Raw genomic sequence first — 15,963 nt, 5'->3', positions numbered from 1 at the left:
TAAATATTTCTATGTCTACACTAATGCATCTAAATTACATGGGATAGAGAGAGTATTAGATATGCGGTATAATTATTAAAAAAAATGAGTACTTATTTGAAACCGATTAAAAAAAAATAGATATACTTTTATGAGATAGAAAGAGTATATATATATATATATATTTTGTTTATGGTATTATCAATGGGTACAATTTATACATAGGGTTGTTCCTAATTGTTTATGAACTTAGGCTAAATCAAAAGTAAAAGCACTTCTTAATTTTCTTTTATCTATAAAAATAAATACATTATAAAATTTAAAATATTTTTAGATATAAACTCAGTAATTATTTTAAATTTTATTTTGATTTTAATTTAGTATGAATTGTAAGTAGTTATATTTAATCTAAGTTCAGTTTGGATTTAAATTGAAATAGGAATTTATGAGACTTATTTATGATTTGAATTACTTAATATTTTATACTCCATCCGTCTCATATCTATATATATTTGTCTTTTGCACGAAATTTTAGAAATAAAAAATCATTTTTGTAACAAAATTTTTTTGTCTCTAAATCTACTTTTTCCGTTACTAATGACATTAGAGACGGAATTAGGAATTGAATTACGTTAGCTACGTGAACTTTAGGGACGGAATTCCGTTACAAATATATTATTTTTTTGTAGTGTAGTATTATATTGGAATATAATAGGAATTAAATAGAAATGACTAAAATAACTTTTTTAGTATTGTGTAATATAAAGGTAATGACATTTGTGTAATATATCGTAAGTTGTAAGCGTATTTTTAATGTTAGGTAGATAGTATATTTACTAAAAAAAAAATGAATACTTTGTTATGGGACGGACTAAAATGAAAAAATAGATAGTTTGTTAAACGACGGAGGGAGTATTTGTTTTTATTTTTGTTAAAATATATAAATCTAAAATAAATATTAAAGTATGATATAATAATATGTTTTATAAAATATTTTAAGAGAAATAGTATATATTAATTTTATAAAAATTTTAAATTATGATATAATAATAAAATTATAATATAATTTTATATAAAGTTGTGTATGTGTAGCACGGATTTGCCCCGAGTATTAATATATTTTGAAGACAAAATTCTCCAAGTTAACATAATTATTTTCATTAAAATAAAAATGATGAACACAACTTTTAACTTTTATTCACAAGAACATTAGTAATTTTAACAATTATTTTTCTTTTAGTTTCAATATTAATACATCATGTAAATTCTAGTCATTGTCTTTGTTTGTATATTTCAAAGTATTTGCATATTTTACTTTTAACATAATTTTTCAACCATATATTTGGATAAATTTTAGTAACATTTTTCTTAATTTTTTTTGGAAGATTTTACAAATAAATATTTTGAAGGTTAAAAAAATAGTTTGCAAAAATAATATAAAAAAGTTACAAAATTTTAAAACATTCCAAATTAAAATTTATAATAACAAAGATTTAAGACAATTGTAGTATATATTCATGATATGATATGGACTTGAACTAATTCAAGTTATAATCATCAAATCCCCTTTTAAAATTATAGAATTATAATTTTATTTTTTTATTTAATATATTAAATCAAATATTAATTAATATCAAAGAAAAACTTACTTTAATTTTTTACAAAACAAAATCATAACCAATGCCTAAACAAAAAACTAAGGGTGTATTTGTTTGCAAGTTGGAAGTTATAGGTGGACTATCTCTAAAATAACTGATGCAATATATATTAGATTAAAATAAATTTAAAATATATTATTAAAATGTTTTAAAATTTATGTCATATGTCTCATATTTTGCATCACTAATACTATAGATACTATAATTTAGAAGAAGTATTTTTAAGTAAACAATTAAAAATATATTTGTTAAATAATTAAAAATATATTTGTAAAAATAATTATAGTATAATGCGAATAATTATAAATTATAAATTAATTTTTATTATTTTAATTAAGATTAAAATATTATTAATAAGAAAATTCAAAATATGATAAAAATGTGTAATTTTTTTTTGAAAAATATGACATCACATATGAAACGAGAATGTAGAGCTCTCAATACGGATTAACGGGGCGGATTGGCTCACAATCCACCATAGTCCACAAATAAGCGGGTTGTTTGTGGGCTAATCCGCGGTGGAGCGGACTAAAATTTCATCAGTCAAACCCAACCCACCGGCGGGTGGCGAACTAAGCGGGCTAGCTCACATGCTTTTTAAAAATAGTAATATTATAAATATTTTTGTAATTAATATTTAAAAATAGTTTTATAGTTGAGTTTAAATAATATATATTTTAAAATAAATAACAAATATAAAAATTCTCAATTCTATATATTATTTGTTAGGTGTATTTTTAAAAAAACTAATAATAATAAATATTTTAAAAATAATCATAATTAATATATTGAATATGTGAATAGATTCTAAAAAAATGAAATTATAAAGAAGACGAACATAACAAATAATGAAAAATTGAAACAAATAAGACTAACTTTAATAAGAGAGTTCGAGAACAAAACATGCAGACAATATTGATTAATTTATTCAAATTAATGATAATATAAATTATATTTTATTCGTTTTAACTAAAAATATCTTATTTTAGTAGATTAAAAAGTAACAATATGTTATTTATTAAATAAAGTGTACAAGATGATTTTGATATCTTTTACTCTTTGTACGTTATTTATAAAGTAATTATATTTATAATGATATATTGTAATTTTTATAAAATTAAACTATATTCTGATATTAATATTTAATTACTTTTATAATATTTTTTTAATGTGACATTAAAAAATGGTAAAAAAAAATACATTTAGTTGAGGCGGGTGAGTACTAATTATTATATTTACTTGACATACGGGCTAACACAGTTCGCATGAATTGGCCCGTTTAAGCCCGCATTTTAAGAGGTTTTAAAAAATCACAACCCAATTCTTTTTAAAAGCGAAGCGGGGTGGGTCAACCCAATGTGCTCAACCTATTTTGATGGTTCTACATGAACACGTGAGACGGGGCGTATATTTATGCAATCATTTCTTAAAAATATATATAATATAAATAAATATTTCGTTCGTCCCACATAATTTATCCCTATTTTCTATTTTCGTATGTCTCACATAATTTGTCCTCTCTATTTTTAGAAATATAATTATACACTTTAATCACATTTTAAATTTTAAATTTTATAATTTTTAAAATTTTAATTAAACTATTTAGTTATCTTAATCTTAGTCTATAGTTATTTTTACTATACAATAATTATTTTTACTAATACACTTCTTAATTACTTATTAATTATATTTTATCTAAATTCTCGTATTTACAATAATACATCCAAGTTATGTGGGACGGGGGAGTAATACATATATATATATAGATATATAATTAACCTAAATTAATACTTCCTCCGTCCATTTATAATGTTTACATATTTCTATTTTGGGACGTCCAATTACAAAGTTAACATTTCATTAAATACCCTATTTTTTTTTTACAAATACCCTTACTTTACATCACATCATTACTTTTACACAAAAAAGTAACGGCAAAAATGTCATTACACTACTTTTAACTACTCACTATAATTAAAATACTATTATTTCTTAAACACCGCGCCAAAAGTAAATGTAAACATTGTAAGTGGCCGAAGGGAGTATATAATATCTAGAAAAAAGTTTAGTCTATATTTATTTAGGAAAGATAAATTTAAAAATATTATAAATTGATTCTACATTCAAAATTTTAAAAAACAAAAAATGTTAGTAGTATAGTATCAAACTACACTTCAACTTCTAATAAAACATACTTAAAATTATTCAATTTACATGTGTCTTATTTCCAAAATTGGTGTAGCATTTCTAAATTACTTGTGTTACATTAGGGTTTTCTGGTTTGTATTTAGGTTTGATATATTTTTTATTTAAATTCTAATTTAGATAGTATATTGATATTACATATCATTATACGAAATATTATACTCCCTCCGTCCAGATACCGTGTCTGTTATACTGTAGACACGGTATTTTAGGAGGGGGTGTAATTAGTATATAATTAAGAATGTATTAGTGAAAATAATTATCCTATAATATAAATAATTATAAATTAAGATTAAGATAACTAATAGTTTAATTAAAATTAAAAAAAAATAAAATTAAAAAAATTAAAATGAGATTAAAGTGTGTAATTATTTTTCAAAAAAAAGAAAGTGACATAGTATGTGGGACGGATAGAAATGGCAACATGGATATGGTATCTGGGACGGAGGGAGTAATATTTTTATTGAAAAAATAGTAAAAAATAACAAAGTGTTGCAACAAATGCATAGACTTCACATATATCTATTTTTAAAGGAATATACATGTGAGTATATATGTATTATTATAATTATCATTATTGTTGTTATTATTTCACTTTGTCAACCCAAGAAATAATAATACGAGCTTTTTATTTTAATTTATTTTATTCAATCTTTTTTATTTTTCAAATCTAAGATTGAAAAGCATAATTACGACAACAAAATATTCTGGATTTATGAAAAGTTTCTTTCAAGTACTAATATAAATTTAAAAAAGAAAACATAAAGAATATACAAACACAACTTGGCTTATCTTTTTAAGTAATTAATTAGAATCTAGTGGTTCTTTGTGCAAATATTTATTCATAATTAATAATAATATATATAAGTAATGATAGACGAATTAGAAAAGTGTACTTTTTAATGTGTTGAGTATTTTTAGTAATCTTTACCAAATCAAACCAATTTTGTTCAAAATGTTATTGTTGTTTTTTTTGTTTTTTTTTTTACTAAAACATTAAAACAAACACAATAATTTTTTTATTTTTTTATTTATTCTTTTTTTTTTATGTGGTATGAATAATTGTATTGATTATATAAAAATTAATATTTTGTAATGTATTGCCGACTTCTTATAAGAATAAAATATATTCCCTCCATTTCGAAACTAAGTATCCATTTGTTTTTTGCACGTAGTTTTATAAATATGAGTATTATATTAGGATATAGTAGGAATAAAGTAGAAATGACTAAAATAACCTTATTAGTATGTGTGATATAATGGTAAAGATATTTGTGTAATATATTGTAAATTGTAAGGGTATTCGTAATGTTAGGTAAATAGTACAGTTACTAAAAAAAGGAAATGAATACTTTGTTATGAGACGGACTAAAATGGAAAAATAGATACTTTGTTATGGGACGGAGGGAGTATGTTTTATCTTTTTTGACACAATTTTTATTATTATACATAAAAAAAAATCAATTCATTCAAAAATGTCAGATGAACAGAATCAAACTATGTAATAATTATTTTATCTAAAATATTAAAATTAAAACTCACTCATTCCACCGGGAAAAATTGCAAAAAATATCCCACACGTATACTTCATTATCACTTTTGTCATGTATTTATCTCTCTGGCAAAATATATCCCACATGTTTTCAAAAGTCACTATTTCTATCATTTGACCGCGCATGGCCGCGCGTAATTACGCGTAAGGGCGCGTGGTGTGAATTTTACGCGCGAGAAAATGACATAAATAACGACTTTTGTAAACATGTAGAATATATTTTGCCAGGGAGATAAATACAGGATAAAAGTGATAATAGGATATAAGTGTGGGATATTTTTTACAATTTACTCCGTTCCACCACTTATTGTTTAGGATTTGTTCACCTCGTAGTTTGTTTTTTTTTTTTACCATTTTTTTCGATACAATACAATTAGATTTGGAAGATGTTTTTAGAACTTTTGATATTAATAGTAATTGTTTTAAATATATATATATATATATTACATCAGATAATTTTTTCTATTAAGGCTTTAAATAAATCCGATTCACCTAATTGAAGCAAATTATTCTATACTTATATTAGTAGTGTGTTTTGGTTTGTGTTTGAAATACAATTACTAACTGGTTCTATATTTACTTTTTTGTGTTGATATTTGAATTTTATTTATTATATTAAAATATAGTACAAATAAAAAAAAATGACAAAAATATTTTTATTAGTGTCTTATAATACTAATACAAGGACATTTGTAAAAAAAATTATCCAAATATAAGAATAATTTTAATGTTAAGTACAATGACGCAAATATGTAAATGTAACTCTTAAAGACGGACGGATAGAGTATTATTATTAAATTCATATTGTTCTTAATAAAAAGGATAAATTATATTTTTAGTCTCGTAGTTGGAGTCTTTTATCATTTTAGTGTTGTACCTAAAGGTTGTCTCAAAATAATCGCATAACTGAAAATTTTTGCATTTTTAGTTCTCCGGCGCCGGAGATGCCTGCATGGCACTAACATGCCTTGCCAAATGAAAGTATCCGACAGGTAAGCGACACTTAGCTAAGATGTGGAATTCTTTATTTTTTAAAATTTTTAATTTATGTATTTTGTCTTTTTTCGCATTGTATTTTTAATGCCTAAATTAAAAATTTTAATAAAAAAATAAAAATTTTCACGTGTCTGTCAGGTGTCGCTTACTTAGCGGATACATCTTCCGGCGAGCCAGACGGGTGCCACACAAACATCTCTAGCGTCACAAGACTAAAGTGCGGAAAAAAATAATAATAAAAAAATATTTAATTTATGTACTCATGTGTTTTTTATTGAGTTTGAGAAAATTTAATTTGAGTTTGATATATATATATATATATATTGAAAATAATAAAAGTTGCATGACAAAAATATTTGAATGAAATAAAAAAAGAATGCATCCTATACTTAAATATTTTCAGTTGGTTTCTGATTGAATTTGAATTTTTTATTTAATTTATGTTTATAGAATATTTAGATGTGCTTCTTTATTAAAAATAAAAATGATAAATTATGAAAATTGAATACTAAAAAATACAATTTGAGAGTAATCCAAACAAACCCAAACATTTCTATCGAAGTATTCTCCTCAAATGATTCGAATAGCAATTATTTCAATACTTTGGAAGATACGATCTGACCCATTCCATTTATACTATATAACCCACCATTAAAAAAATGAAGTATTTGATAACATATTTTGTTAAAAAAAAAAAAAAAAAATTGATATATTACGTCCATAAAATTTATAAATTTTTATATTTAAAAAAATATATATGTAATTTCCACTTATAGAAAAATAATATTTACAAATTCTTTGATATTATACTTATTTATAAGATATTACAATAAGTTACACTCACAAAGATTTTCTTTTTTTCATTAATCTACTGTTTCAAAATATTCTTATTTTATATCACAATCAACTTATATAATATTTCATCCGTCCACTTAATAAATTTATATTTATGTAATTAACATTAAAAATATTCTTATATTTCTATCATTTATAATATAAATGTCATTATATTTGTATTAAAGTACACAAAGAAATATATTTTTATCTTTTTTTCTTAATTTGTAATACGTTTTAATATACAATACTCTTTATGTCTCACTTAATTTGTTCACTATTTCTATTTTTGTCTATCCCACATAATTTGTCTTCTCCTTCTTTTAAAATATAATTATACACTTTAATTTCATTTTAAAATTTATAATTTTTTAATTTTAATTAAACTATTTAGTCATCTTAATCTTAATCTAAAACCGTTTTTATGAAATAATAATTATTTTTATGAATACACTTTTTAATTACTCACTAATTACATAATACCTAAAACTCTGTGTCTAATCTAAATGGAACATGTTAGAATATGAAACTGAAATTCTCTATTTTAATCATAAGAATGCGTACACATTTATAGTGATATACAAATCGTCTAAATAATGCAAGAATCTTACGAATCTCTTAAATAAGATAACTACCATAAATATAATACAGTGCTTTTAAATATATTTTAACAGGACAAATTAGTTGGGACAGAAGGAGTAATATTCAAATATTAATATGCAAAAAATAAATAAAAATTTATTAAGTGGAGTGTTGTATTAATTAAAACACATATCTGACCTATGTGAGTAATGTTATTTAAAAAAATTACTATTATTGACAAAACAAAAATCTCCCTCAGTCCTTTAACAATTTATTCATTTTTTTTATTTTGGTCCGTCTCATAATAAAGTATCTACTTCTTTTTTTTTAGTAATTGTACTGTCTACCTCACATTACAAATATCCTTCAAATTTACAATATATTACACAAATATCATTACTTTTAATATTATACCATACTAATAAAATTATTTTAACTTTTTAATTTTATTTCTACAAATCTCAATATAATAATAATATTTTTAAAACTCTATACAAAAAGCAAACGAAAGATAGATACGAGACAGAAGGGAGTATGTGAAGTTCAAAAACCGTCCATGTTCCGAATCTCAAACAAACACAACCTAATACTAATCTTATTACATTTGTATAAAAATATTAATATTAAAAAATATACGTGCAAAAGACAAACGCTCCATTTCAATAAAATATTAATATTTAAAAATATACGTGCAAAAGATAAACGCTCCCTTTCAATGAGAGGGAGAGAATATAAAGTTCAAAAACCGTCAATTTTCCGAATCTCAAACAAACAAAACCTAAACAAAAACATACTATACACTTTGACGCCTTATTTAAATTTGACGCGAGTGAGAGCGAGAGAGATGCACAATCAAATATCCGAATTCACTTTTGACTAAACCATCCCCAAATTTACATTCGACTCCACAAACTCCATCATATTACAAAACCGTCGTCCGTCTTCCTATAAATACTCGATTGAATCCTCGGCCTCCGACCCACACTCCGAACCTGACCTGAAACCCTAAAAATGGAGGGGGCCACTTCGAGCGCGAGGGACGAAGCGCGGTACCGCGGCGTTCGGCGGCGGCCGTGGGGCAAATTCGCGGCGGAGATTCGCGATCCGACGCGGCAGGGGGCGCGGCTGTGGCTGGGAACGTTCGACACGGCGGAGGGGGCGGCGAGGGCCTACGACAGGGCGGCGTTCAAGCTCAGGGGCCATTTGGCAATATTGAATTTCCCCAATGAGTACTATTCTCAGCTCGCCATTCCGCCGTACCGTCCGCCGCCGCCACCGCCGCCGCGATACGGCGGCTATTGCTCGCCGGCGGACAAGATTGAGCTCGAGTGTCTGGACGAGGGCTTGCTCGAGAGGCTCCTAGAATCCTCCGAAAAATGAAAATATTATAATTATATATATATATATATAGATATTGTGGTATGATGAATTTGGTCTTTGTTGTTCTACGTGATTTTCGAATTAATGTACATTTTATGGAAAATAATAAATTAAAATAAAGGCAAAATTATTCATAATTTTATTGTGGTTTCGAAATTCAACGTAAATTTTCTTTTTACTTTAAAATTTTCATGGCGTCCTCTTATACTTTAAAAAATATTATATAAAACTCTACTATCGTTTTAAGACTCAGCGTAAATCTCCATTTTCTTTTAAAAAATTGTATTGCGCCCCTTTATAATTTAAAAAATATTGCATGAAACCCTACTGTAGTTTTAAAACTCCGCGTAAATTTCCACTTTACTTTAAAAAATTGCATGGCGTACTCTTATACTTTAAAGAATATTGCATTAAACCTCCGCCATTCAAAACATACAGATAGGAAATCTTCTCATCATACAAGAGAATTTTCATGGTGATGGAATTTTATACAATATTTTTAAACATATAAATAAATGTCATAAAATTTTTAAAATATAAAAAATAATTTACGCTGAATTTTAAAACGACCAATTTTACCAATAATGAATTACGCAGCAGAAAAGGGAAGCGGAGAACTAGTACTTTATTTAGGGTAGTGCGTATGTATTTCTTGGGATTGTCTATTTCTGGAAATGACTAAAATGGGTTGACGATGATGCTGTAGTACTACCTCAACATATAGAATATGCTTTTTTCAGAAAGATTTTGTACATATCTCACTCATATATATATATATATAGAGAGAGAGAGAGAGAGTCAAAGGAGACATGGGTGGGCTTTTTCTTTTAGTTCGATAGATTCGATACTTTTGTGCTTCTTCCATTAATTACGTATACTCAGATAGATATCACTGAACTTCCCTATTGCAGTCTTCATGAGTATCCAGAAAAGATATGTATTTTCTTGCTACAGGTAATGTGTTTGTTCGATCTTAGATTTAATAATTTTAATGGAAAAGAATAGTTTTCTTCTTAATTATATAAAAACAGAAAAAAAGATAAATGAAAATAAAAATAAAAATAAAAACATAATCAAAATACTATGCCAATCATGGTTACCAGAAAACTGATTTTGGGCATAAATAAATTTATTTTGGGGGAAAGTTAAGAAAATTTTGGTAGAAAGAGGTGGAAAAAGAAGAAGTAGAAGGAGGCGGCCGGCAGCAGTGCAGCGGCGGTGTGCGAGGAAGAAGAAGGATTTCAGAATGAAATTTATGAACTATTGAAAAAGTATATTTGTATAATAAAATTTATATAATTTTAAAATTCATTATTATTTAAATTATGTATTTAATTAAATTCATATGTTTTGACATTGTTTTTTAAAATAAATTAATACTAATTGTAAATTTATTGTTTAAATTTATTTATTATACTCCATGAGTCCCATATAAGGAGTAACGTTTGCTTTTTGCACGTAAATTTTTTAATATTAGTATTATATTGTATTGCAGTAAAAAAATGAAAATAACCTTATTAGTATTGTGTAATATAAAAGTTGTGGTATTTGTGTAATATATTGTAAATTGAAACGGTATTTATTATGTTAGGTAGGTAGTACAATTACTAAATTATAAAATAGTACCCTTGTTTTGAGAAAAAAAAAAAATGGAAAGAGAGAGTATATATATTTTTAATAAATTTTATACTAATTATGAAATAATTATAATATTTGCAATTTATGTTAATAATCAATTAACAATCAATATTTAACTAATACACCGATACGTATTTAAAATAGTTAGTACTGATTCGTGATGGCAAACTATTCCGATGGCAATGGGCGCACGGATTATTATTGATAAAAGTAACTTAAACTAATTATTTGAATCCTGTCAATATATATTTGTTGGATTTAGGATCAAATATGTTTATCGAACATACTGTTAAAGTCATTATTTTATTTCGTCGTAATATTTAAGTGATCTAATTAATACATTAATTATAGATTGATGGGCTTGGTGATCGTTATAAAATGAAAATGCAGCTACCTACGTATAATATTATTATCTTGGCGACATGACCAATTAATAATATTAATTAAAGACATAATTGTAATTATAATTATGTCTGTCTTATATATAAATAGGCTAGGATTATGTCCCGAGACAGAGCGCCATGTAGATATTTGATTCTTCTTAAAAATTTTATTTTTCAACCATCGAGGATTGCAAAGGAACCGATACTTTAATCTTGGAAGACCAATCCCTTTAAGCACTTAAAATTCGCATATTGTTTCATCTTCAAGTACGTTTCTGCTTTAAGGATCGAAAAACAGTTTTTAATTGAGTAGTTGATATGATTTTATCGTCCAATATGATTTTGGATTGAGTAGTTGATATGATTTTATCGTCCAATATGATTTTGGATTGAGTAGTTGATATGATTTTATCGTCCAATATGATTTTGGATTGAGTAGTTGATATGATTTTATCGTCCAATATGATTTTGGATGCTTATTATATTTGGTCCAGAGATTTCTCCAATACATATTCTATAAGGTGAAAATAACTATAATAAATTTTTTTTAAAAAAAAATCTTACAAATACTTAAGCTAGCTAAGTACTAATCATATATTTCCTCTGTTATTACAAAATACGTTCTTTTCTTCTTTTTTTTTTTTTTTTGTCTATTATAAAAAATAAGTTAATTTTTTTAGCAAAAAACTATAGTCGGTCATATTTAGTTATGTTTTTTTTTTGAAATTACGTAACTAAATATATAAAGGAAGTGTAACTAAATATAGCATATGAAGGAAATTCTATTTTCTACCATTTTTAACCATCTCTTTTTTTATTTCTTTTATTACAAAAATATATATATATATATATATAGACCACATTATTTTGACATTATTTTAAAGAATATTCCCTCAATCCGTCAAATTTAGAATATTTGGTTATAACACCGAGATTAAGAAAAATAAATAATTTATTGAAAAAGTGATAAAAGTAAAAATAAAAAATAAAAAAAAAATAGTTGGAGGTATTTTTAGAAATTTAGTTAAAAATTAAAAAAAAAAAAAAAAAAAAAAAAGAGAGATAAAAATAGTGACATTTGGTATAAATAAGTATTGGATTTAGGATAATACTTAAACATTGATCTACTGACTTTGTCAAAATTAACTAATATGATAAATTTAGCGAACAGACTAAAACAAATAAGAGTAAATTTGGCTAGCGAAGAATATACTTTATCATATAAGAGTCAAAGTTATTACTAAAAGGTTAGGAAAATGGGATAAATTGATATTGATCAACCTTAATTAGTAGGTGATGTATAAATTACAGTATATAGTAATAGTTCATGTGACCTCAATATATAGTATGAATTGACAGCACATGTGCTAAAAAATAATTATTTATATTCTCCCTCTGTCCCACATAATTTGTCTCTATTTTTATTTTTGTCCGTCTCACTAAATTTGTCCTTTTCTTTTTTGGAAAATTGATTATACACTTTAATCATATTTTAAAATTTAAATTTTTTTAAATCTTAATTAAACTATTTCGTTATCTTAATCTTAATCTATAATTATTTTTACTAATACACTTTTTAATTACTTATTAATTATACTTTACCTAAATTTTCGTATCTACAGTAATGCGTCATTTTATCTAAGACGGAGTGAGTACTAATTAGGGCTAATCAGCACACTGTTGATTTATTAACCCTAATCAATATCGTAATTAGTCAAATGGATTCTATTCTACGCTAAGCATTATTTCATCTGTACTATATGGTTTTTATTTTTTATCAATTGATTTTTATAATATAATGGTGATTGATAAGAGTATAATAATATAATTTAAACATATATTGTTGAATAAACATAAATAAATAAATACAAATTATTATATAAAAAATTTATTGAAGTACATATGAGTTACATTGAACTATATATTAGCATATGACTATATGCTAAAATTATTAAAGTTGTTGTTCATGGAAGAATATTGAATAGGGTCTATTCACATGTTTTTATCAAAAAAATCAATCATAATAAAAATATATTATTTTTTTCTTCTAAATATTTTAAAAATAACAATAATAAAAAAATTTAGTTTTTAATAACAAACAATAAAAATTTTACATTAAAAAAATGCTAATGTTTTTTACAGTGGCATAATAGTCAGTGGTTGAGACCAAGAATCAATTATTTAAGATATTTAGGATATATTCCGGATGAGTACCTATATAAATGCTTCATCTGTCTCAATTAATTTGTTCACCATTTTAATTGTAGCACGAAGTTTTACATTTTATGTAATTAGTATATAATTAAAAAATGTATTACTAAAAATAATTATAATATAATAAAAATAATTATATTAAGATTAAGATGACTAAATACTTTAATTAAAATAAAAAATTATATATTATTATTTTTAAAACGTGATTAAATATATAATTATATTTTCAGAAAAAAAAAATTTATATGGGACGGGCAGATATAAAAATAATAAAGAAATTAAGTGGGGCGGAGATAATATATAATAAGACACGTGTGCATTGAGGGTAATGCAATGTGAAATCCTAAATGCATAGCGTGAATTCTCAATAAAAAAAAAAAAAAGATAAGTTATAGTGATACGACGTTAGTATTTTTGTTAGTGCATATATATGTATACATATGTGTGTGTATAAATGCGCATATATATGTATACATATGTGTGCGTATAAATGTATTTGTGAGTTTTCACATTTTATGTTATTTGATATATATTTGGTAGTATTTGTGGATTTCTAAAAAAGAAAATAAATGAGTTTTTTCATTAATTCTTTTCAATTAATTAATCTATTTTAAATGTTACACATATATTATTGCACGATTTTTTCAGATATACTTTTGGATATATCGCTTAGACCCTGTGTCCAGTAGTTCTAGACGAGGACAACATCTAGGTTTATGGTAGGGTATTCGACTCCAATATACTACAATATTTTAGTAATAGTGGACAATGTAATCGAGTAATTGGATGACTTAGTAGCATGGTCATTAAGGTATTAGACCTATTGCAGTTGAATCATAATCGGTCTAATAATTTGTGTTAGATGTTATTTCACTCATTAGATTAATCTCTAGTGAGGTCAACCGATAGTTTAGGATTATATGTGAAATTCTATATATGATCCCATTGGAGTCTGCGACGAAGAGTAGAGGCTTTGAGTTTCTCTTGAACAATTTCAGGTTGCATGGATTTGACTACATTACATGGTGTAAAGCTAGATAAGCCGAGCTTTGTACCTTGAAATAGCTCATGACTTATCACTTTTAATCTGGAAGATCCACTTGCACCTAATGGCACGTTTGTGTGCAAGTTTTGTGAAAATATCTCAAGTGTGATTTCCCTCAAGGGCATCAAGTTTTTCTTTCATAGCATTTAACCAAAAGGGGTTGGAAGAAGCCTCCAAGTAGGTTGTTGGTTCTTTCAACTTCAGTGCATGAGCAAACAAAATCCTTCACCCATCCGAGCTTTCTAGGCTCTTTCAGCTTCAGTGCATAATGCAGTAGAAGGAGTAGGAGTCATGGAAATATGTGGTTCGGTCGAATCAGTATTGTTTGAGAGTGATGGAGTGAATGAGCATCTTGAGAAGCTGCTGTAGGAATATTGTTGTTGCCTGGAGAGATTGAGTCACTTAAGGGTGAAGTGTAAGAGGGAGCGTTAAGGTGCACCAGAGAAAACTCAGTAGAAAGAGAATCCAATTCTGAAACAATATAGCGTAAGCTAGCGAAAATGAACTCAAAGAACTTCACATGCTTGGAGATAATTAACTTCTTAGAAGAAATAATGAAAAATTTGTATCCTTTAATGCTTTTTTCATACCCCATGAAGATGGCTTTGAAACCTCTGTTGTTGAAATGCAAAGGCAGCTAAAACCTCTCAGAATATTCAAATTTGGTATTTTGTTGAAGAGGACTTCATAGGTGGACTTCCATTGTAAAGTGGGACTGGGTAATATAATGATCAGGTGTGTGGCCATTAGCACGGTCACACCCCAAAATTTTGAATATAACTTCGCCTGAATTAGTAGAGCTTTTGCAACAGAAATCAAATGTTGGTGTTTTTTTCCACTCTACCATTCTGCTGTGGTGAATAAGAGCATGAGTTGTAGTAACAGATGCCATCATCAGGAATACTCAAGTGCATCTGTTGTAATCATCAATCAATGTGAGGAAATATTTTGCTCCACAAGTAGAAGGTAAACGATAGGGGCTCCAAATATCAACATGCACCAAGTCAAAATAGAGTTTGCTCTATTGCAACTAGAATCACATGGTAAGTGCCTCATTTTACTGAAACAACAAGCATCACAAGGTGAATGGAGGAAAATTTCAGTATGTTTATTCTCAACATTAGAATTAGAAAACAGCTTCTGTAATACTAAGTTAGATAAGTTTAGGGTTTAAAAGTAGAGTTTGCTCTATTGCAACTCGAATCAAATGGTAAGTGTCTCATTTTACTCAAATAACAAGCATCACAAGGTGAAATGGAGGAGAATTTCAGTATGTTTATTCTCAACATTAAAATTAGAAAACAATTTATGTAATACTAAGTTAGATGGGTGGCCCAATCTAAGATGTCATTGGGTATCCAACTTGATAGCACACACTTTATTTCTTCAATCTTCAAGATAGTAGAGTTGGCCCTTACCCACTCATTTTCCAATCACTTGTTCCTCAGGGCCTTGAATTAAAAACCAATTATTTACGAATACCACAGAACAGCCAAG

At 26.0% G+C, this 15,963-nt stretch overlaps 1 protein-coding gene across 1 annotated transcript; it reads left to right on the top strand.

The window, feature by feature from the left end:
- The first annotated feature begins 8,570 nt into the window (after positions 1-8,570).
- Positions 8,571-9,296, top strand: LOC127250451 (ethylene-responsive transcription factor ERF098-like). Its single transcript, XM_051273748.1, has one exon. The coding sequence runs from the start codon at positions 8,818-8,820 to the stop codon at positions 9,184-9,186; it is 369 nt and encodes a 122-aa protein (XP_051129705.1). The 5' UTR covers positions 8,571-8,817; the 3' UTR covers positions 9,187-9,296.
- Positions 9,297-15,963: the final 6,667 nt, after the last annotated feature.

This window comes from Andrographis paniculata, unplaced genomic scaffold, assembly GCF_009805555.1.
Source record: "Andrographis paniculata isolate CXL003 unplaced genomic scaffold, ASM980555v1 Contig11END, whole genome shotgun sequence".
Classification (NCBI taxonomy): Eukaryota; Viridiplantae; Streptophyta; class Magnoliopsida; order Lamiales; family Acanthaceae; genus Andrographis; species Andrographis paniculata.
Note: the sequence above shows the minus strand (reverse complement) of the source record. Positions and strands in the feature narration are given on the sequence as shown.

Excerpts from the sequence above, each read along its gene's own strand:
- LOC127250451 (XM_051273748.1), top strand. The coding sequence starts at position 8,818 with ATGGAGGGGGCCACTTCGAGCGCGAGGGACGAAGCGCGGTACCGCGGC.